At 47.6% G+C, this 23,362-nt stretch overlaps 1 protein-coding gene across 2 annotated transcripts; it reads right to left on the bottom strand.

Moving 5' to 3' along the window:
* Positions 1-877: 877 nt before the first annotated feature.
* Positions 878-22,947, bottom strand: Znf777 (zinc finger protein 777). 2 transcript variants are annotated; one of them, XM_051152444.1, is made up of 6 exons: positions 22,822-22,947; positions 19,084-19,941; positions 17,813-17,939; positions 13,229-13,342; positions 5,719-5,970; positions 878-2,350 (listed from the first exon to the last, which is right to left on the bottom strand). In XM_051152444.1, exons 2-6 carry the CDS (start codon positions 19,924-19,926, stop codon positions 1,167-1,169), a joined length of 2,520 nt encoding a protein of 839 aa, XP_051008401.1. In that variant the 5' UTR covers positions 19,927-19,941; positions 22,822-22,947; the 3' UTR covers positions 878-1,166. The 2 variants fall into 2 exon arrangements, with proteins under 2 accessions (XP_051008401.1, XP_051008402.1); XM_051152445.1 differs by lacking the exon at positions 22,822-22,947 and having other exon boundaries at positions 878-2,353; positions 19,084-19,630.
* Positions 22,948-23,362: the final 415 nt, after the last annotated feature.

The following is a 23,362-nucleotide window of genomic DNA, read 5'->3' as shown; positions in this document are numbered from 1 at the left end:
TATAATATGCCTGCAGTTCCTCTTGGAGATGGAGCAAAAGGGTGACAGGAAACATATCCAACACATCTTTCAACAACTTCAAATAGAGAAAATCATCCTGGGGCTGTATTTTACTCTCAGCACCTATTTTGGCTGGTTCACAACTGCCAATAAGTTCAGCTCCAGGAGCCCTGGAATAACTGTCCTTTGTACACTCTTGTGCACATACGTTTCTTCCCCTACATAAATAAAAACAAAGGAGGAGGGAGTGGTGGAGGAGGAGAAGGTCCTGGTGGTGCTACTGTGGCTGCTCTGAAGACCACACAGGAGGCCTCCTCACTCCCCCTGCCGCACGCTGCCAGTGGCATTCCAAGCTCAACGGGAATGGACAGGCCCTGCCATCTTAGGGCCATCTTTTCATATCATTCTCAAGCTGACTGTCCCGTTCTCCCTGGCCACTCTGGTCAACTGAGTCCCTACTCCTACTGAGACACCACACACAGTCCAGGTAAACAGGGCACAGGAAGGCTGGCAGCCAGGTGCTTCTACCTTTCCCTAGATTTCTCTCCTTCAAGTTGGTCAGTGTCCCTCCTTTTGATTTTATAGTCAGTGGTACCTGTTTCTCCTTCTCCACCCAGCAGACAATGGGTTTGAGAAGAAACTCAGTTGTCTGTCAGCTGATACTGAGCTTCTGTCCCTTGGGCCACTTCAGCCCCTCCCCTTACAAACCAAACAAGAACAGCAAACAGGAAACGCTCATCTTTTAAAAATTACTCTATTATTATCAAATAGAACCACAGTATCCAAAAGGTAATTAGAAAGTTCTATCCCCGACTAAATGGCCCTGCATCGGCGCCTGCGAGTGGCTGGCAGCCAAATCACTGCCCCCGTGCAGATTGTTTTCATCCATTTTATTGTCAAGGAAATTAACAGCCTGATGGGGGTCCCCCAGGCCCAAGCGCTCCCCCCTGGGGCCCTGGGGAAGCAGGCAACAAGCGACCTGGTCTCACTACTCCGTCCTGGAGAGAAGGGACGGGAAAGGGAAGAGGGTTCACAGCAGAAGGGCTTAGGGCGCCCCGCTCCCGCCCACTGGGCTCAGTCTAGGGGCAGCCGAGGTACCTGTCCCAGGGGCCTTAGACCCTTGCACCTGGCTGCGCATCTGGCCGGGGCAGGGGCGGGGCGCGTGCTCACTCGCCCGTGTGGGTCCGCAGGTGGTACTTGAGTGACTGCTTGTAGCGGAAGCACTTGGCGCAGTGCGTGCATGGGTAGGGTCGCTCGCCCGTGTGCGCTCGCTGGTGCTCCAGCAGGTGGTGCTTCTGTGTGAAGCGCTTGCCGCACTCGGCGCAGTGATAGGGCCGCTCACCTGTGTGGATGCGTCGGTGCTCCAGCAGATGGTGCTTGCGGATGAAGCTCTTGCCGCACTCCGGGCAAGCGTGCGGCCGCTCGCGCGAATGCACGCGACAATGGTTGGTGAGCTTAGATTTCTCGCTGAAGCTCTTCTCGCACTCGGGGCACTTGAAGGGCCGTTCACCGGTATGAGTCCGCTGGTGGCGCAGCAGGTGTGACGGGCGGCTGAAGCTCTTGCCGCACAGGCTGCAAATGAAGGAGACCTCGTGCTTGCCTGCATGCACACGCTGGTGAATCACCAGGCTGATGTGCAAGCGGAAGCTCTTCTTGCACTCTGGGCATGTGTAGGGCCTCTCGCCTGTGTGTGTTATCTGGTGCTTGGTCAGGCTTGATTTGTGGCTGAAGCTGCTATCACACTCAGGGCACTTGTAGGGCTTGGGGCCACCACCGCTGCCTGAGCTGGGTGACTTTGGACGTGGCTTGAGTGAGTGCTTGGGATTGAAGGCTGAGCCGCGCTCTGGGGAGGCGTAGCCGCTGCGCACCCGGTGGATGCGCTGATGTAGAGTGAGTTGCTGCTTGTGGCGGAAGCTGATCTCACACTCCGCACACTCGTAAGGCCCTTCCTTGATGTGGTTGCGTTGGTGGATAATGAGGTTAATCTTCAGCCGAAAGCTCTTGCCGCATTCCATGCAAGTGAAGGGCCGCTCGCCACGCCGGTTCCGCTGCTGCTGGCTGGAGGTCCCGCGGTTCTCACCTAGGTGCCGCTCACCATGCCCATGCGTGTGCCCATGCGTATGCCCATGCACACTGGGCGCCAGCCTCTTTACTGTTGGGTTGCCCAACTGCAGGGGCGGGGGGCTCTCCTCACCCTCGGGAGACATCTCCCCAGGCAGCGGCGTCTGGTACATGCTGGCATCGTACCTCCCGGACAGCTGACCAAGGGATTGCAAGTGCTGTGGCAACTCGTCCTCCTCTTCCTCTTCCTCCTCCTCCTCCTGCTCCTCTGTCTTTATCACGATCCCCTCTGCTCCAAGGTTAGAAAGAAAGAGCTTAGCTACTGTCTAGAACTGTTATGCTGTAAGCACAACATAGCTTCCTCCTCACCAACAGACTCTGTGTCTGTGTCTCTGTCTATCCTTGCCCCAATTCCTGCTTTTGGGAACATCTAGCTCCCATGACTCCTACCTTCAGACAGGGCTCTTGGGGAGGAAGCAGGGGAGGAAGCACGAGGCCTCCTGGTGGTCATAACGTGTAGCTGCTGGAAGACTAGACCCCAGTGGGGAAGAAAACAGCCTCAAGACCCATGAACTTGAAAGAGAGCAAGGAGGGGTTTATAGGAAGGTTTGGAAGGTTGTAATTATATTCTCAAACAAACATACAAAAAACTAAGCATAGTAGCACACACCTTTAATCCCAGCACTCAGGAGGCAGAGACCTGCTGCCTGAGCTTGTTACTTCCATGGACTCAAGGCTATGGGTCAGTCAAGTTCCACTTTCCTTTTGGAGGCCCTGGGGGCCGAGTATCTGCTGGCTATATAAACAGGCACCCCGAACTCATAACAGTCTTCATCTTCTCCCTGTACACTGTTCTTTCTTCCTGAATGCACCTAGGGTTTTCTCACTATGGCTTTAACCACTCACTTCCATCAGTTCCTCCCTCCTTCTCAGTCTGTCATCCTTTGTGATCCAGACCTGAGTGACAGTCAACACCAACTGAGCTTCTCTTTGGTGGGACTCAGGCAACTCAGGGAACTATGGGTGCAGGTCTGCCACACATGTCCAACTGGTGAATTCCCCTTGCCTCCAAACCTGTCCCTATAAGACCTAAATAATGTCAAGCTCTACAGGGACACCCCCACCCCAGAACCTAAGCAACATCTGATTCATGTGAGTTTCTCCAGGTGCTTTGTAGTCAGTAACCTGGCATTTCCTAACCAGTGTTAACTGTGGAGGTTTTGGTTTATTTTTGAGACAGTCTCTCTCTGTAGCCCTGGCTGGCCTTGAACTCAGGAGTTCTACCTGTCTCTGTCTCCTGAGTGCTGGGATTAAAGGTGTGTGCTACTATGCTTAGGGTTTTTCTTTTTCTTTTTGAGAATATAATTACAACCTTCCCCCCTCCAAACCCTCCTATATATCCCTCCGTGCTTTTTCAAATTCATGGCTAACTCTTTAGTTGTGGTTACACACCCTGCCCATGTTCCTACATATAACCTACTCACTCTTTATAATATTACTTGTATGTATGTTTTCAGGACTGACCATTTGTTGTATCAGATTTTTAAAAATTGTCTTTCAATTGTCTATCTCTGTGTGGGTATGTATATATGAGTGCAGGAGCCCATGGTGGCCAGAGGTGTTAGATCCCATTGGAGCTGGAGTTACAGATAATTTTGAGTTGCCTAACATGGGTGCTGAGAGCTAAAGTCTTTCCTCTATGAGCGAAGTGCATACTCTAACCATTGAGCCACCCTTCCAGCCCACTTTTTGAATTCTAACAAAATCTTTTCTAGAGCATTTTAACCTGCCCTCTTTACCTGAGCATAGCACTTGGAAGAGGACCAAATTAAGCAAGTATGGCTTTCATTTCACAGCCAGGGGTGTCCAAGACCAGAAATTAAATGATGTTTCCAAGTAAAGTAACAGGGTATAGGCCATGTGGCTTACCCTCCCTGACAGGTAGACTGAAGCTAGCAATGCCTGTGCCTTGACCGAGGTCCTGTTCAGCTTGTTTCTCTGTTTCTGAGACAGGGTTTCTCTGCATCTCTGGCTGTCCTATGTACACCAGGCCGGCCTCGAACTCAGAGGTCTGCCTGCCTGAGCGCTGAGATTAAAGGCATGCGCCACCACGCCTGGCTACTGTAGCGCTTCTAAAGCAGCAGTGTTGAACATGTGGGTCTCAGCCCCTGTGGGGGTTGAACTGTCCTTTCATACCAGTCGCCTAAGATCATCAGGAAACACACAGACATTTACATTATGGTTCATAACAGTGGCAAAATTAGTTTTGAAGTAGCAACAAAAATAATTTTATGGTTAGGGTCACCACAAGCTGATTAACACAACTGAATTAAAGGGCTGCAACACTAGCAAGGTTGAGAATTGCTCTAAAGCCTGTAAGCTGCAGTGTTGATTGGCAACATAGGTGTGCCAAGTAAGCCACCATACTCAGACTCTGTGCACCTAGTTAAAGGTAAGAAATTAGATCCAGAGCACCTGACCAAGGTTGCCATGAGATTTTTATTAATTGAAAATATACCAATTATACAACCGGACAGTGGTGGCACGCACCTTTAATCCCAGCACTGGGAGGCAGTGGCAGGCAGATCTCTGAGATCGAGGCCAGCTTGATTAAAAACAAAAACAAAAACAAAAAAAGAAGGAAAGAGAAAGAAAGGAAGGAAGGAAGAAAGAAAGAATACACTATTTATAGCCAGGCGTGGGGGGTACATGTTTGTACCCCCAGCACTTGGGAGGCTGAAGCAGGAGGATCAAGAATAAGGCCAATCTAAGTTACAAATGGAAACCTTCAGTCTCAAAAATCAACAAACATGAAGCCCACTAGTGAAAACTGAGCACAGAGAAGCTGTCCCAAAGGCTGTTCCAGGACCAGCACTGAATGCCCACTGCTGCATCGCTGCACTCATGGGGAGTAGAATGAGGACACTAGGCCACACGGGTGACAAGCATTGTGACTAGAGGCTACCAAAGGAGGAGGAAAGCCCCGGGGCAGGCACGCCGTAAGCTAGACAGCTGCTCAGAGAAGGAGGAGGATGGAGCAGTGAAGGGAGAGCTGTGCTGTTGGGAGTCAGGCTGGCACAGGGGTTAGAGTGAGCTCTAGAGAAAGTACAGAGCAAGAACACTGAGGCCCTGGCCAGCACTGGGGTGCAGAGAGAGAGAGAGAGAGAGAGAGAGAGAGAGAGAGAGAGAGAGAGAGAGAGAGAGTGTGTGTGTGTGTGTGTGTGTGTGTGTGTGTGTGTGTGTGCGCGCGCGAGAAGTAAAGTTAAAGGGAGAATTAACCCTTTCTTTAGAATATGTTTTTCTTGCAGGGCATTGGCACACAATTTCATTCCCAGCACCCAGGAGGCTAGCCTGGCCTACTTAGTGAGACTCTTGTCTCAAAACAGACACCACCCAAAGAAAACAAAGCAAAATGAAACTACCCAACTCCAAAATCACAATGGTACTGAGATGAATGAGAAGGAAGTTCCAGCTCGGCCACTACATACATATGACTTCGGACAGGTTTCTGACCTCATCTGCCTCTGAGTTCTTGTTTGTACTAAGCTTGAGCAGAACAATATCTTTCCTAGGCTGGGAGTCTCATAAATTCTAAGTGTATTAGGACCACTTCCCAGGAGGCAGGGCCCTCAGCAGCGCCATGTACCCAGAACTTACCCGTGCAGTTTCTCTGCTGCACCAGCATCTGCTTGAGCTCGCTGAACTCACTGGAGCCTTCAGTGGACTCCTCCAGTGCGTTCTCTTGTTCCTGCATGTCCAGGTCTGGCTGCTCTCCACAGGGGTCGCCCAGCTCTGAGTCCTGAAAGCCGTGCTCCTCCACTTGTCCCATCAGTGGCTCTGGTGTCTCCAGACCTTCTGAGCCTTCATCATTGGTCTGCACCTCGATCTTAATCACGATGCCATCATGTGCTGAGGGAAGGTGAGGACATACAGAGCAGTCATGCCACCTCCCCAGGTTTCTACAGTCCTAGCATTTACATTCCAACTGGTCTTTTAAAAAAGAGACCCTAAAAAATACAATAGAGTTAATGGTGAGCAGAAAGAATTTTCTGGACACTTTGTAGTCTTGAATGTTAATACAAATTGGAGTCAAGTTAAAATAGATTAAAACTTTATTGTCTACAAATCCTAAATTGTTTAGAAAACTACTTCATTTTCCAAGCCAGGCAGCCAAAACCCAGTTTACTTCTTTCTGGTCCACCAAAGACTATCAAAAGGTGAGCTGTCTCCCCACTTCTCACTCTGGCCCGTTTCTGAAAGGCAGGCTTCCAGAGGATCGTTGTCCAGCATATGCACGACTGTGAGGGGGGTGTTTGGGTTTTGTCTGTTCTTAGTTATTTTCCTGCATAGGTCCATAGATCAGCTTCAGATGGGCCTTATAGACACAGCGTCATTCTTCATGTTGGAGCATAACACACATTTTTCCTTTTCAGTGCAGTCTTTTTTCCCCCTATTAATTTGCTTTCACCTCTCATTTCACCATTAGGACCATGAAAATAATTCCTGTAATTGCATTCATGCTTATACAGATATATTCACATTAGCGTATATACATTTACTTTACTGGGTCACTGCTGTGGTTAAAACGGCCTCTTTTCCTCCCTTGTGATAAAATATCTCATAGAAATCTCTTTAAGCTGGTTTTACATAGTGCTAACCACTCTTTTAAGTGATGTGTATACCCCATTTTGTGGGTCATACTGTAATTTATTAAGTTATTACCAAATGGAAAAGCACCTTTAAAAAAAAAAGGTTTTTCAAGACACAGGGTTTCTTCTCTGTGCAGCCTTGGCTGTCCTGAACTCAGTTTGTAGACCAGGCTGGCCTTGAACTCACAGAGCCCCACCTGCCTCTGCCTCTAAAGTGCCACACCCAGCTGAAAAAAACACTTTTTTAAAAAGTTGTTTTATTTTATTTGCAGTTGTGTTTTGCCTTCATGTATGTCTGTGTGAGGGTGTCATACAGTTGTTACAGCCATGTGGGTGCTGGGATTTGAACTCTGGTCCTTTGGAAGAGCACCGAGTCACCTCTTCAAGCTCAGAAAAACACTTTTGTTCTCATCCTTTGCTACAGTAAACAATACTACAACATCTGTTTATATCCCCAATTATAAAACAGTGGTTCCATTTCTATAAGATGCTCAGCAATGAGATCACAGAATTAACTGAAGGTTAAATATTTTTAAATTTGGTGGATGTCACCAGATTGCTTTTCAGTAAGGCTATGGCAGTTCATCCTTCCACGAGGCCGCAGAAGAGAACCCTTTCCCCACATCCCTGACGACAATGCTCACCTATGTTCATTTTCTTCAACAAATGTAAAAAACAGCAACTTACTTAGACTTTGATTTTATTTCTTTTCCTTTTGTTTTTTCTTTCTTTCTTTCTTTCTTTTTTTAAAACAAGATCTCATTGTATAACTTTGGCTGGCATGGAAATCAGAGATCTGCCTGTCTCTGCCACCCAAGTGCTAGGATCAAAGATGTACACCAATATTCCTGGTTGCTTCTTCTTCCTAGATAGGGAAGTTTGAATGCTCTCCTTTACATATTGATCCTGTAGAGTGTACTATCTTTGTTTTAATTTTTTTTTTTTTTCTAGAGATAAGCCTGCCTTGTCAGGTCTTAAAATTTGTGACCTCAGTCTCCCAAACTACCAGTGCTTGTAGTCTGGGTATGTTCTGAGTATCTTCTAAAGGCTTACACACATTGAGTTTGGTCCTATGTAATGGTCTGAAGTGTGTGTGGGGGCTTCAGATGGCTCGATTGGGGGCACAGCTCTTGTGAAGACAGTGGTGCTGCCTTAGAGTCATTAGGACGCCACCTGCCCTGCTCTGATGTAGCCAGGACGACTTCTAAGAGTAACGAGGTGCTGGCTACAGGCTCTTGGGGTCAAAACTGTAAGCCACACAAACTTGCTTTTTCTTCTAGTTTCAGGGTTTCACTTGTCAGATCAGACTGGTCTGAAACTTAGGATAAAGCCTAGACTGACCTTGAATTTGCTTTGTAGCTAAGGATGATCTTGAATTCTGATTTCCCCTCACCTCTACTTCCTAAGTGTTGGGATTATAGGGACACACCACAAGTGTACAGCAAAATCATTTCTGTATAAATTACCAGTTTTGGAGTATCCCTTCTCCAATCTCTCCTCCTCCTTTAACCTACACCCACTGCCATTTCCTTAGTGTTGCTTCTGCTTTCATTCTTCAGGCCTCTTTACCTGCTTTCAAGCCTATATTATATTAAATCATTACACACCCCCAAGAAACATGATTTCCATAATTGCATAAATTCCTGAAAGTATTTTACTTGTCTATTCCAAAAATAAAATTTCAAAACTATGTTCTCTTTGCACCTTTTTGGATAAGTACATAGGTAAGCTGGGTTACCACTATAATCATAGCACTTGGGACACCGGGACAGGAGGGTTGTCACAAGCTTAAGGCCAGCCTGGGATACAGTGAGACTGCCTTAAAAAAGTTATAATAAAAATAGAATTTCTGGAGTAAATATTGAGATAAAAAGCAGCTTTTCTCCTTATCTCTTAATGTCACCAATGGAATCTAAAACTTCATCAGTTTTAAATCCATCATCATTTGCTTAAAAAGTACATGGAAAAGTTCTTCTTTGATAGCTGGGGCTTTACTCCACTCCTCTTTACCTTGAGCCTGTTTCCAATCCCACTTTCCCCATGGAATGTTATTCTAGTAGAACACACTTTCATGCTTTTTGCTGATCACCTCATCTCCCACAAAAATGCTCATGTAAATTGAAAGACACTCTTGCTTTCATATCTAATGGTCATAAGATTGTCCATGTTCATTTCTTTCCAGTTGAAGTTCTCCTTAGTGACAATTATGCAGAACGATGAACAGTTATCCAACATGGAAAACAAAGAACTTAGGAAATGAATCTTTTACAAGGATAAAATTAGTTCACTTACTAGAGAATGAACACATATTCTTACTGTATAATTAGACAGATCAGAATCATGTCTATTCTGTTTTTCATTTTTACAGATGCAGGTCCTGGGACCCTCATTTACAGCTGTATGTTGGTAGGCAGGAAGATGTGCAGTTAGGAATTGCCACTTGATTCTTTGAATTTACCCTGAATTACATGCTACAAAAACCATGTGGTTAACATATCATCAAGAATTGTTCTTAGGGGGCTGGAGAGATGACTAAGAGGTTAAGAGCACTGTCTGCTCTTCCAGAGGTCCTGAGTTCAATTCCCAGCAACCACATGATAACTCATCTATAGTGAGATCTGGTGCCCTCTTCTGGTGTGCAGGTGAACATGCAACAGAACAATATACGTTAACAATAGGTAAATAAATATTAACAACAAATAAAAAAAGTTATTGTTCTTAGCCGGGCAAGGTGACGCACGCCTGTAATCCCAGCACTTGGGAGGCAGAGACAGGCGGATCTCAACAACCCTCACCCTAACTTGCAGTAGACTGCCCTACAGGTCCAAGAGCAACACCCTTCTGGACATGTCCTCCACCAGTCTGGATCATCTGGGTGGTGACCCAGAGGGTTCACACCTCAGAAATCTGCACGTAAAACTGGACAGGCAGACGTTCTCTCCTTTCTTGTGGCCCTTGAGATACAAAAATACTCCCCAAATTAGGGAAATATTTTCATAGATATGATAGACAAGAGTTAATACCTCTGGTTTTGTTTGTTTGTTTGTGTGTTTGTTTTTGAGATGAGAGAGAGGTCTCACTATGTAGTCTAGCCTGGAACTCACAGAGATCGGCCTACCTCAGCCTTGCACTGCTGAGATAGGTGTGCACCACCATGCCTAACCTGTTGTTGATCTTAGAAGAGCAACCATGACCAGCATTAGTCTTTAGAGCCCAGCAGACTAGCACTTGGGAGAGGTGGAGGCAGTAAGATCAGGTGTTCAAGGCCAACCTGGGGCCACATGAGACCCTGCCACCACCAACAGAAAGCTTTTATAAATCAACAATGAAAAGAAATACTCTCAAAGAAGAAAGAGAGGGGTAAAAGACAGTTAACAGAGTCAGACACAAAGGTGAGACTGTATGCAGACCACGCTTCTGTTTATACCAATGGTTCTCAACCTGTGGGCCACTACCCCTTCAAATGACCCCTTAACAGGGGTTGCATATCAGACACTTACTTTATGATTCATAGCAGTAGAAAAATTATAGCTATGAAGTAATAACAAAATAGTTTTATGGTTGCAGGCCACTACAACATGAGGACTGTACTAAATGGTGGCAGTGCATTTTTATTGTTTCTCTTCATCTGGGCCTGAAGTCCATCATCTCCCTGATGATCTCCTGATGCAGAAGCTAGGGATCATCCTTTGCACCATCTACAGTCACAAAGTTGTCCTTGGCCAACAGCTGATACATATCTTACAAATGGCCACTGCTCCCACCGGGCTGTGCTAAGGCCTCTAAGTACTGCCGTCACTAGTTACCAGTATTTCCCTTCAGTTCTCCAAAGATCAGGGAACCGATTTGTTATTCAGGTCTCTACTAAAATTTCCATGTTCTAAGATTTGTCTTCTTTATTAAGTGGTTTTACTATATTTGTGTGTTGTGCATGTGTGTGTGCCAGAGGACTTGTTGCTTTTGGTTCTCTCCTTCTATCTGTGCATCCTGGGGATTGGACTCAGGCTCAGGTTGGCAGCAAACACCTTTATACCTGCTGAGCCACCCTGTCAAGTCTGTATGATGCCTTTTCTGACCACCCAAACTCAGCAAAATCTTCTGTGTTTTGTTTTATCCGGCTGCTTCTTGTCACAGCTGTACTACAGGAGGCGACTGGCTTCTCTGTTTGTTTTTAAGACTTATAAAGATGCTCGAGGAAGTCAGGCAGCTGGAATAACAGGCAGTTGTGAATCATCTGATGCGGGTGCTGGGAACTAAACTTGGGTTCTCTGCAGGAGCTGTACATGGTAATGGCCAGTGACTATTCTCATAAAGTGTGGATGTGGTTGCTAACACTGCTCTTCTCCACTTGAGTGTATAAGCCTAAGCGAGAGCAAAAACCACAAGGTATGCAGCTGGCAACAGAGTAACTGGCATAGAAGGCATCTAATGAACTATAATAAACAAGTGAATCTCACGGTATAAAAATCCCTCATAATGTGACATCAGAGGTGGCAGAGAAGCCATGTTATAGTATGATATGTGTGCCATGCTTTAAACTACATTTTAGATTCTGTTCAATGTTACAGACTCTCAAAGGACATTATTAGGTCAACTGTGTTAATGTTTAAAAATATTTAAAACATATATATGAGAGCACCCGTTGTTACCATGCCTTCTGGCCTGTTTTACTCTTGCAGGGCTTTAGTACACAGGAGAAGGGAACAAACTGATGGACACACAGATGGATGACACAGACACAACTACTGATTATTTTCAACCAAGTGCTAGTATCTGAATTCTCTTCTGATCTCCTAGGGACCCAAAGCACTGAATAAATTTACTGAGGCAGTTCGTAACATTGTCATTCTTGATATATGTGGAAATGGCAAAGTTCTCAGTTTTCTAGATGCCCCGCTTGGTGTCACACCTTTGGATCTGGTTCAGGGTTGCTCCTGCCACCTTCATGCCAGGGAGAAGACTGGGAGGATTATTCAGGTCTGCAGATGGTGGATGGCAGTTTTCCAGGTAGTGCTTGCTTAACTAAATACTCTATGGCACAGTCCCATGTGACCAGCCCTCCCAACTGATGTGGGCTCCAAGGGCTGGAAAGGATAGGTGCCACAGGTGACACAGTTCTGCCATCTAAGGATGTCTCCTTGAGGCCATTGCTTCTGCAGAAGCTCAGGCCATGGACATGTGTGCCAGACTACACCCAGCTCAGGGCAAAGCGGGCTTGGTCATTTGTTTTTTACTTTGAACCCTATTCAATGGGAAGCCTATCTGTAATACAGATGAGAAAAGTAGACAAGGAAAGAGTTGGATGCTACCAACACAGCCCCTGGACCTCAAAACCTGCTGGAGCAGTAGCTGTATTTCAGGATGTTGGCCATGAAGCATCTCTACCCAGTCTCACTTTAAGCCTCTGAGTTCTCCCGTGCTGCATCTCTATTCCCACCTCTTGTTTTCAGATGTGGCTGCTCGAACCTCTAAGGTACAGATTTTCCTCCAACCAACATGTAACTAGCCCTAGACCAACCCCTCAACCTCATCTACTTTCAAGTTCATCTTTTTTATCTGTGGTGTTGAACTGGGATAAGCCTCACCCCTCCAGTTGATGTTTGGCACGAAGTGCACGGAGTCCACAGACTAACCCCTACAAAACCGTGGCTCAAACAAGCCTTCCCTGTCTTGGGTTGTTTCTGAGCTAATAGAGTCTTCAATGACATTAAATCATAACAAAGTCTTTTTGTTGGTCCCCAACTGAGTTCCTTGGCAGGGTCATCTTCTTTCTGCAACCAATAGCATCCCTAATAAAGTTCTACTTATTTCTGATAGTTATATATGTCCACCAGGGACAAAGGTGTGTTTCTATTGAAGATCTCCAAGGCAAGTGATGCCAAGTCTAAAGCAAAATCCCCAAGCAGTGAGTGCACCGAGGTTGCACTCACAGTGAATGTGTGCAGACTACTGCTTCAAGCACTGTGAAGAGGACACTAGCTGGAGCTGTGTTTACTGAGCCATTGTGACATGTCATGCTCCATGCTAGGCTCTTGATTGGATCTTAGTACTAACTAGCTTCGTCCTGAGACTCTTAACACCTCGCACACCTGGGCCATGAGACCTCTCTGCAGATCCCATCTAACTGCCTCAACCAGGCCTGCTGGACTCCTGTGCTGCAGGCAGTTTCTAGTCGAGTTCATGCGTGTCCTCTATTCTGTAGGTGCACGGCCCTTCTATGGGACATCTAGGAGGTATAAGCGTAACATAGGAATGCATTCTCTTTGGATGGTAAGAATGGGTCATGTTTTTAAAAAAGAAATCTACAAGACAATGAACTCTGTGCACTCCCACTTACCAGCTAGCTGGGCTACCCGTGAACATGAGAGACCCAAGAGGGCTGTCTACCTACATGCCTCCTTCTTGCACAGCTTGCTACCAAACCGGCCTTTCAGGTCCTCTCCTAGCTCCATACTGGAGCTACCTGAATACTGAAAGATCCAGGATGCAGGGCCCTGGGCCACCCATCTGCCACTCACCAGCACTGGGGTCTGTGGGTGTCTCACCCTCCTCAGAATCCTCTTGCTCCTGCATGGCTGGCCTCTCTCCACGCTCCATCTGTGACATGAGGTCTGGTTTGGATATTGCGTAGTCTGGACAGAAAGAAGGAAAGAAAATATCTTGTGGTATGAGGTACATAAAGGTATCATCTGGGGGATGTGACCCAGAGTAGCCATTCTGCCGGGGGACTGGCAGTGCTGGAAAAGAAACAGGTAAGTGTTCAGCTGCTTTCTCCAGGGCCCACTAGGCACGCGCCTCATGCTGCTCACAGGTACTGAGTTCACCTAGGAGCTTCATGACAAAATTGAATTTGTACGAAGTAAGAACTTAATCCTGATAAAGTATAAAATTCGTAAAACAAAATATTTATAGACTTCCTTATGCTAAAAACGGTTGCCAAGCATGGTGGCTCATGCCTGTAATACCAACACTTGGGAGGTGGAGACAGAACTGCTGTGAGTCCAGTGTCAGCTTGGGCTACAGATCCTGTTCCAAAAATGGAAAAAACAAAACAAAACAAAAAAAGAGGTCAGATGTGGTGGCACATATCCTTAGTCTCAGCCCTGGGGATGCAGAGGTAGGAAGATCTCTGAATTCAAGGTCAGCCTGGGCTACACAGTGAGTTTCAGGCTGGCCAAGGTTACACAGTGAGACACAATCTCAAAAAACAAAGTGTGTGTACATGTTGGGGGGGGCTAGGGGCAGCTAGGGACAAGCATGCAGCTTAGTGGTAGAAGATGTGCTTAGCATGTATGGACCCTAGGTTCAATCCTTAACACGCCTCAAAAAGTTTAAAATTATTTCGAAATAAAAAGCTGAGGAATACTGGCAGAAATATTAGAAACATACGTATTTATCACATATAGCAAATGGTTACTATTCATAATTATATGGAAACAACTTTTTTTTTATTCTTTGTTTTCTTTCTTTCTTTCTGTTTGTTTGTTTGTTTGTTTTTTGAGACAGGGTTTCTCTGTGTAGCCTTGGCTGTCCTAGACTCGCTTTGTAGACCAGGCTGGCCTCGAACTCAGTGATCCGCCTGACTCTGCCTCCCGAGTGCTGGGATTAAAGGCGTGCGCCACCACGCCTGGCTGGAAACAACTTTTATAATCAGTAGAAAATAAGAGAAAAAGTATAAATAGGGAGTTCATAGGAGACATGCAAATGACCAGCAATTATATGAAAAAGATGCACAAGTTCACCAATCACCAAAGAAATACATTCAAGTAAAGAGAACAAGCACTTACCCACATTAAGTACTTGGGGAGCCGGGTGTGGTGGCACACACCTTTAATCCCAGCACTCAGGAGGCAGAGGCAGGCAGATCTATGTGAGTTCAAGGCCAGCCTGGTCTACAAAGTGAGTCCAGGATAGCCAGGACTACACAGAGAAACCCTGTCTTGAAAAACAACAAACAAAACTGGTTCAACGGTCTGGAGGCTCCTTGGCAGTGCAGTCTCTACTCCTTAACCCACCTTGCATCTGAACTGTCCAACACTGGGTCACTGCACAGATATACAGGGCTGTTTATCACAGCCCTCCAGTGAGAGAGAAATAAGCACCCATGGCAGTAGCAGTAAGGTCAAAAGCCAGAGTTCAGGGGGTCAGAGAGAAGGCCCAGGGGTTGCTCTTGTAGACAACCTGGATTAGGTTCCCAGCACCCACATGACGGCTCACAGATACCTGTAACTCTAGTTCCAGGGAACCCTACACCTTCTTCAGGTCTCCATTGGCACTAGGCATGGATGTGGTATAATATTAACGTGCAGGCAAAACACACTCATAAAATTTTGAAAAAGGCAAACTTTATCTGGATACTGTACTTTCTTCCCAAGGATTGCAGTCTAAAGGCGCTGATAAAGCAAGCTTTCCTGGTCTACCATGAGGTACTGTGAGTGAAGGTTGCCTTTGTGAAAATTCTGCACTGCATGTATAACAGGGCATACGCTGTGCATACGTTTACACATGTACATAAAACAACGAGCAAGGACAGAATCTAAAGGGGGCCTAATGGCTTCCTTTGTGGGGTCGTGCTAGTGCATGCAAGGTGGCTGCTCTTCATTATGCTATTAAAAATTGTTATGTTTTCATAATTATATGTGCATTAAAAAGCACCCATAAAAATAGTGGTGTTGGCTTATAAGAATGTATGCCTTAAATTATCTATTATAGCATGAATCAAAGTTTGTTCTTAAAAAACTAACTTAGGCATTATGCATATGTGTATCTGTCCACCATGTGTACAGCGCTTAGAGGGGCAACAGGAGGGCATCAGATCCCTTGGAACGGAAGTTACAAATGGTTGTGAGCCACCACCTGTGTGCTGGGAACCAAATACAGGTTCTCTAGAACAGCCTGTGCTTGCTTACATTTATTTATTTATTTTTGGTTTTTTGAGACAGGGTCTCTCTGTGTAGCCTTGACTGCTCTGGACTCGCTTTGTAGACCAGGCTGGCCTGCCTCTGCCTCCCAAGTGCCGGGATTAAAGGCGTGCGCCACCTCGCCTGGCCAGCCTGTGCTTTTAAATGCTGAGCTCTCTCCAACTCCAGTTACTTATTTTTATCTCATGTGTATGTTTGCCTGTATGTCTGTATGTGTACCACATGCGTGTCTTATACCCACAGAGGCCAAAAGAGGGTGCAGGAGTTACAAATAGTTCCCATGTGGGTGCTGGGAACCAAACTGGGGTCTCCTGCAAGAGCAGCAAGTGCTCTTTAACTGCTGAGACATCACTAGCACTTAATGGTATATTTAGCATTTAAACCTTCTTTTATTTGTGTGTTCGTTGGGGGGGAGGGTACAGTATATGCAGGTGTGCTCCCCTGTGTGCACACATGGAAGACAGAGTTTTTCATCAGGTGTTCTCTTTCACTTTCCTCTATATCTTTTGAGATAGGATCTGTCACTGAACCTGAAGCTGTTTTGACTAGCCTGGCTAGACAGTAAAGCCCCAGGCAGCTGCTTATCTCTGCACCCCCAGCGCTGCAGTTACAGACACAGCACGGTGCTTGGCTTTTATGTGAGTGGTGGTGATCTGAACACAGGCTTGCACGGCAAACTCTTTATCTACTGAGTCATCTCTCAGGCCTGGATTTTTCTTTTGTCTGTCAAAAAAAATTCTACACATGAGAGAAAAGGATACATGGGGGGTGGGGAGTTTATCTTTCCAGTTTTCTATCCTTTTATGTTTTTAATGAAAGCAAGAATGGACAGACCTTGGCATAAGACGGGTTTTGGTGAGACTACCTCATGGGGCCAGAGTCCTGGGGCCACAGGCCTCAGTAAGTGATAGAGTTCAGCTGTAGGAGTAAGAAAACTAGATCTCTAATCTTGTCCTCGGTCTCTCACTGCATGTTATTCTTGGGAAGCATTTCACATCTTGCCGGCACATAGTAGGTCCTCAGTACATTTGTTTTCTTCTAGTCAGTTTTCCTTCTATAATCGTTAATTTGCTGGACAAGTGGATTTTGTAAGCAGGATGCACGGGGAAAATGCTCTGATGGTGAGAGCCCACCAAGGTCTAGCCAGCTTTCTCTCTGCTGCTCCAAGTGTTTGTCTGTAGGGTGGTGTCTTTATGTGTAGACTGTTTCAGCTTGTGCCGTACTGACACACAAGGGTATATGAGGATTCCCCCCCCCCATTTGTGTCACTCTTTTTAAAAGAAGAAAGTTATTTTATTTATTTATTTTTTTTGGTTTTTTGAAGTTATTTTATTTTTAATTATATGTTTGACACACGTGATTCCAGACGCCTGTCAGCTCCTCTGGAGCCGAAGTCACAGGCAGTTAGTTGTAGGCCACCTGATGTCTATGCTGGGAACTTTTAAGCACTGGGCAATCTCTTGCCCATTTGTGGCACTACTTAAAATCATGTTTGTAGGGCTGGGGAGACGGTCCAGTTGGTGCAGTGCCTGCCTTGTAAGAACGAGAACAAGTTTGAGTCCCCGCACTCCTGGAAAGCTGGGTGTGCTGTGCCCCTCTATAACCCTAGTGCTGGTTTGGGGGGGAGTTTATGTGGTGGTGGGGGGCACGGTAAAGAAGGGGGAAGGGAAGCAGACAGGTCCCAGAAGCACTCTGGCTAGACAGTGAAGAAGACATTTGACACTGACCTCTACCCTCCACATGCACACATTACATTACACACACCCACACACCCCCCACACGTAATATTAGGTTCAAAGCCAGGTGTGGTAGTGCATGTCTCACATTCAGAGTGGGATGCGGGATTCCAAATTCAAGGTTAGCCTGGGCTAAATGGCTGTTTAGAGCCAGCATTACTAAACAGCACAATCCTGTCCGACAGGCATGGAAGTGCATGCCTGTAATCCCAGCACTTAGGGAGGTGTGTACGCTGGAGAATCCTAGTGAGTTTGAGGCCAGCCTGGTCTACACAGCAAGTTCCACCAGCCAGGGAAGCCCTATCTCAAAACAAAACCAAACCCAAACAAGCACCGCACCCCAAACAACCGAATAAAACCTAACCCCAAATTTGCCTTTTCCCCACTACTGGAGCTCCTGATCTCCGCAGGCCTCACACACGCAGGCACAGCCCTCCGTCCTTACCCATGGAGACCAGAGACTCATAGTTGCCCCTCATTACGTTCCTGTAGAGTTCCTTCTGCCACTCGGAGAGGTTTCCCCACTCCTGCTCTGAGAAATGGACGGCGACGTCATCGAATGTGACAGGGACCTGAAACCAAACAACTGGGTCAGGAAAGACCAAAGTGATGACATCTTAGACCGCCAAACCCCAACCCCGCCTCTTTAGGACTAGAGAGGGAAAGCCTCTTCCTGGCATTTGCTTCGGGTGGGGGAGGTGGGGGGCGCTTCACCAACAGCCTGCTGAAATCTGGCCACACTCCTGGCCAAGGAGTAGAGAGCTCATCTTGCCTGGGCCCTTCCAACTAGGAGCACCAAGAAATCTGTGGGAAATGCGGACTCTTAGGCCTCACCCTGGACCTCAGAGAACAGTATGCAGTATGCCTTCAGTGAGATCCCACAACAGTCTTCAAGAGGAATTGGCTTACAGACCCAGTCTGTATGGCACAAAAAGAAAACTGGTCTACACTCATCTTCCTTTAGAACCTTTGGGAAAATAAGATTAAAACCCGTTTCTTAGCTCCTTAAGGATACTTCCTGTAATTAGTTTAATGAAATTGAGGATTTATAAGTAAACTGACAAAAAAAAAAAAAAAAAAAAAAAAAAAAAAAGCCAGCACAAAACCTAACAGTTAAACTATATAATCTTCTTCCTGTGCAGTCTGATGGTAAACAAGCCATTAAGCACTGCTCATAGATACAACTGTCCTTTGGTACCCTCAAGGGATTGGTTCCAGAATTCTCAGGATACCAAAGTCTGCAGATGCTGAAGTCTTTAAGTCACCCCATGATGGCATGCAATGCTGCCTCAATGTAAATACTCTACCAGTCAGGGGATGGCTAGAAAGAAGCATTCATGTTCAGTGCAGATGTGATTTTCTTTTTTCAGGTATTAACCTGGTGTGGACAGAAACCAGCATGCAAAATCAGAGTGTAGAGGGCAGACTGACAGGACAGGCTCTATGCCCGCTCTCTCAAGCCTTCTGTTTGCATCCTAGCTCAGGTTCTGGGAAGAGGCTTACTCATCCATTACCAACAGGAGAAATACTTTGCTTTTGGTGTGCCCTGCCTTGGGGAAGCAATACTGGAGGGCAGGGATCCTTCCTTCTTGTTTTCCCTTTCCTAACCATCACTTTCCCATTCTTCCAGCTGAACTAAATCCCTAAGCCATGTTCCCCTGCAGACAGGAAGCCTTGAGAAACTTCCTTAGGAATCCCCAGATGGAATGGGTGTACCTTGGGAACTTCTCCATTGCTTCCTGGAGGTAGCCGCAGAATCCAAAAATTTCTGTTTTTCAGCAGATTCTCCATGTTCTCTAGGCGTCGCTGCAGCAGCCCGTACTCCTGCAGCAGGGTTCCCAGCACGACCCACTTGCTCTCCAGATGGTTCGCGAACTCCACGGCCGTCCTCTCACAGTCCGCTATCTTCTTCTCATTTGTCCCTGTCCTGCCCTCCAGGGTCAACAGCCGCATGGCCTGGGCCTCCAGTTTTCTCTCCACCGCTTGGACGGCAGCCCATACAGCCAAGCGAGTGATTTCTGCAGTGGGCAGTGGCTGTTCCTTCTGGGCTGCCGAAGAGGTATGGAAGGGAGTGTCCTTTTGCGAAGTGGGACTCTGGAGCAAGGGGTCCATGTCAGTCTCGGGAACTGTGGGTGACAGAGTCAGTGAGTCTTTCTCAGGAACTTCAGGAGAGTGGAGTGGAGCTTCCTGATGGTGGGTGGGGTGGGAGAGGAGGGGGACCCCCTGACCAGCAGCTGAAGGACGGTACTGGGTTTCTTCCTGGGAACCCAGGGATACCTGGTGATGTGCGTCTTGCTCAGAAGCGGCAGGATATGGGAATGAAGGTCCTTTCTGGAGAGCATGTGACATCTGACCAGAAGTGTCCTGCTTAGGAGTACTGTCAGTCTGGGGCAGGGCACTTTGCCGGGGGGCAGAGGGAGACAAAGGAGGAATTTCTTTTGGGGGGAGGACGCAGGAAGGGAACACAGTTTCCCTGGGGAGTCCAGCAGGGACCTGACGCACAGACTCTTCGTGTGGAGCGCTGGAGAGTGGCAGAGGTGATGACCGTTCGTCCTCCATGTCCAGCTGCTGGACCTGTGTTCAAGGAGAGAAGGAGAGACAGGATGGAAGGTCACAGCCTCCAGCTGGCAAAACAAATCTAGGAGACAAGAATTCATGCTAAAAGGCCCTCAGTTTTTGTGGCAACGAAACACATTCCAAAGAAGCAAATCTCTTCCACTAGTGGCACTGATCTACACATCAGTGACAAAGCTATTAAGAACAACACACAAGCGATGGCTATGCTACCTTTGGATTTTCACGGATCCATCTTCCTCCCACAACTCATTACTTCAGATGTGATGAGTGGTGTGCAGGAGGGGATGGGTACAGGGAGGAAATCAGGACACTCAGCTGTTGGCTCCATCAGCACCTATTGCTGCCCCTGTCACTATAGCCTGCTTATGTGACTTGTTTATCTGGGAAGATTTGCAGAGGGTGGATGGGCTCGGGGCACCGCAACAGGCTCTGCTTCAAGTGAAGGTTAGGGAGATGTGGTGATGGCTATGGCAGGTAATTCAGCTTCCTCAGGAGCCAAGGTTTCCTAGGTAGATGGTCCACTGGGTCAGGTGGACATTGCTGGGCTGGGCTCTGTCATTGTGGTTCTTGAGAGAAAAAGGAAGAAAGGCCTATAGTGACCAAGGCCATGCAGACATCAAAGAAGTTTTGAGTGTTTGTATTGGGAAGCAGAGGCAGACTAAAGAGGAGTCTTCTTCTGCCACATTGGTCCTCATCTTGCCAGATCCATGTTAAAATCTTGAAGCCATGCTTTTCTGGGAGTGCCCAGTTCATTTTCCCCACTATTCAATACCATTATTAGAATGGAGCAGAATTTTCCTATGAAAATTTTTGTTCTTCACTTCATAATAGTCCTCCAAGCAATCTGTTCGTCTTCAAGACTGTCCACCTAAGTGTTTGGTAAGGTAATTAAAACTCGTTTCCTTCACTTGAAAATTAAGAGATCCCTTATGTCCAGTCTCATAGTGGGTGCTCTATAAATAAATGACTGCTGATTGAGTCAACTGTAATTGATAAGGCAAGAAGGCCCCTTTCGCCGTCTGTCAAAGGCTTGTCTAAACCCGCTCCATCCCTTCCACAGTGTCTTTCCTGCCTTTGTTCACTTACAGGTGACTTCGCTAAAGTAGCATTCTACTTTTAAGCCAAGGACTAAAGATTTTTGAGACCTTATCCAGTAAAGATCGTTAAGAAAGTATGAGCCATAGCTCTGCTACATGGGAGCTCATTGGCAAAGCAAATATTTAGGATTTATTATGTGCCATAAACTGTGTTAAGCATTTTAAAGGAATATCTCATTTAAGCCTCAGAAAACCTGATGAAATAGGCACTACTAGAATTATCATTCACATTTAGCCTATGGGAACCCTGGAAATAGGAGAGGCTATGTGAACCTTGCCTCAGGTCACACAGACTCCAGGCTCCAGAGTCTGACCTGTAGGCCTCAATTACAGACAAAGGCAGCTGATAGGTTTGAATCCTGAGGTTGGTGATTAAACAGAGGGACGCTAGGCTTACTACAAGCATCACCTTGGGATGGAAGGCCTTATTCCTTAAAGACATTGGTTTACGGTGGTGTCAAGAGCCCCCTAGAAAGCCTAATGCAAGCAATGAGTTCTCCAAATACATAAAGATGCATAATTATACAACCACTGAAAGAGCTCCAAGACCGTTAACTCTTAACCCTTCACCGTTGACAGCTCCCTTTGGTGGAAGCATCAATCACACAGGTAAAGGAACCAACAGAGCCAACACAAATAGGTATATTAAGGCTGTCTTCCTGAGGACTAGAGTATTTGCCTACCATTAGTAGGAAGAAGTGAAAAAAATACCTGGAGGGCAGGTTAGTCGCCCATGTGATATGGGGTGTTACCTCAAACAAGAAAAAAAGGCTTCACAGTAGAAACTAAAGCCAGCAGGGCAAGACATCTATATTAACAAGCTGAATCACAGCTCAAAGGAAAAGAGTACTTTTTGTCTTCTCTGCTTAGGGACGTCGAGTACTGGAAAGAGGTGAGGGGTGAAAAGGTATGTCGCACTACCTAAGTCCTGATACGATGTCATCAGTTCCAGTAAACCTGTGGCTTGATCTTAGCCTTCAGCAAAGATATCTAAAACGAATAAGCTGCTAGTAGGTGAGGAAGGTTAGAATTCCTCCGCGCCACATTTCATATATTCTACCTCTCTCCCCCTCCATGTGGTTAAGTGAATGGGCCTTCAGGATCCATGCCAACGTACTAGAAACATGCATAACTATACACATTTGACTTCTTACAAAAGCTGTGCCATTTTTCTTATATGACCCAGGATGGTTCACTCAGAATTACATGCCATGAAAGGGTTTTGAAGACCTAAGCCCAGAGGTAGGCATGTTAGAAAAAAAAAAAATCTTCATTTTATTTCCCAGGAGTTTTGTTATTATTTTAAGAACTGCGAGGCTTTTAGAAACCCATCTATCCCATCCCTTCCTGTACACATAAGAAACAGGCTCAAAGGCACGGACTCCCATGCAGCAAACCTAGCACAGCCAGGGTGCCTCAGAGAGCACGTTGGGTGGGAGGGCGTTTAATTATTGAATGGCCCTCCGAAGAGGCACATCAACGTCTTAGGCGCTCACTCGCCAGACCCCATCTATCTGTACCCCAACTTTGACGCGGGGGTTCTCCTGACGCAGAGGCTATGGGTCACAGGCCCCCCCCCCGACACCGGAGAAGCTTGGCTGGGCGCTGCCCGCCTTCCCCTCCTCCCCCGACGGGCCGCAGCCAGTGCTCTGCCAGCCCTGGCCGCCCACCCCGGTGAAGCCTCCGCCAGCGCCTCCCCCTCCCCGTCCAGGCCCGCAGCACGCCCGGCAGGCCTCTACGCGGCTGCGGGCACCCAGCCCCGGCCGACACGCTACGTGACCTTGGGGCAGGCAGGGCAGATCGCCGTGGGGTGTCCGTGCCTCAGTGTCTCCGCTCTGCGAAATGGGAGAGCCGCGTCAGCGCCGCGCCCAGGCCGGGAGCCGCTCCGCGGGGCCGAGCTCTGCGGAAAACGTGCCGCCGGCCACCCCGACGGACGCAGCGCCGGCTCCGCAGCCAGGGAGCGAGCGCGCCGCCCGCGCCCCACCTCGGGCCGCGTGTCCGGGCGCCGTGCGGCCGCGCAGCCTCGCACGGACGGCCGCCGCTCCCGCCCGCCCCGGCCGGCCTCCCCCCCAGGGGGCGCGCGAGCCCGCCAGGGCGCCCCCTCCCCGCTAACGTCGCCGCGCCCGGCCCTTACCGAGACCCCAGGCCGGGCCGCCGAGCCCGAAGCACGCAGGCAGTCCCCGGGGCCCCGAGGCCGCGCGTCCGTGCGCGCGCGGGCTGCCCTCCCCGGAGCCGGGGCCGCCTCGGCCATGGCCCTGCGCCGCCCGGCCCGCGCCGCGCGAGTCCCGGCCGCCGCCGCCGTGCGCAGCCCCACGCAGGCC

This window comes from Acomys russatus, chromosome 10, assembly GCF_903995435.1.
Source record: "Acomys russatus chromosome 10, mAcoRus1.1, whole genome shotgun sequence".
In the NCBI taxonomy this organism is placed as follows: Eukaryota; Metazoa; Chordata; class Mammalia; order Rodentia; family Muridae; genus Acomys; species Acomys russatus.
Note: the sequence above shows the minus strand (reverse complement) of the source record. Positions and strands in the feature narration are given on the sequence as shown.

Coding starts and splice junctions, on each gene's coding strand:
- Znf777 (XM_051152444.1), bottom strand. CDS start 19,926: ATGGAGGACGAACGGTCATCACCTCTGCCACTCTCCAGCGCTCCACAC. Junction 17,940..19,083: donor GCAATGGAGAAGTTCCCAAG/GTACACCCATTC, acceptor GTTTGGTTTCAG/GTCCCTGTCACATTCGATGA. Junction 2,351..5,718: donor GCAGCAGAGAAACTGCACGG/GTAAGTTCTGGG, acceptor ACCTTGGAGCAG/AGGGGATCGTGATAAAGACA.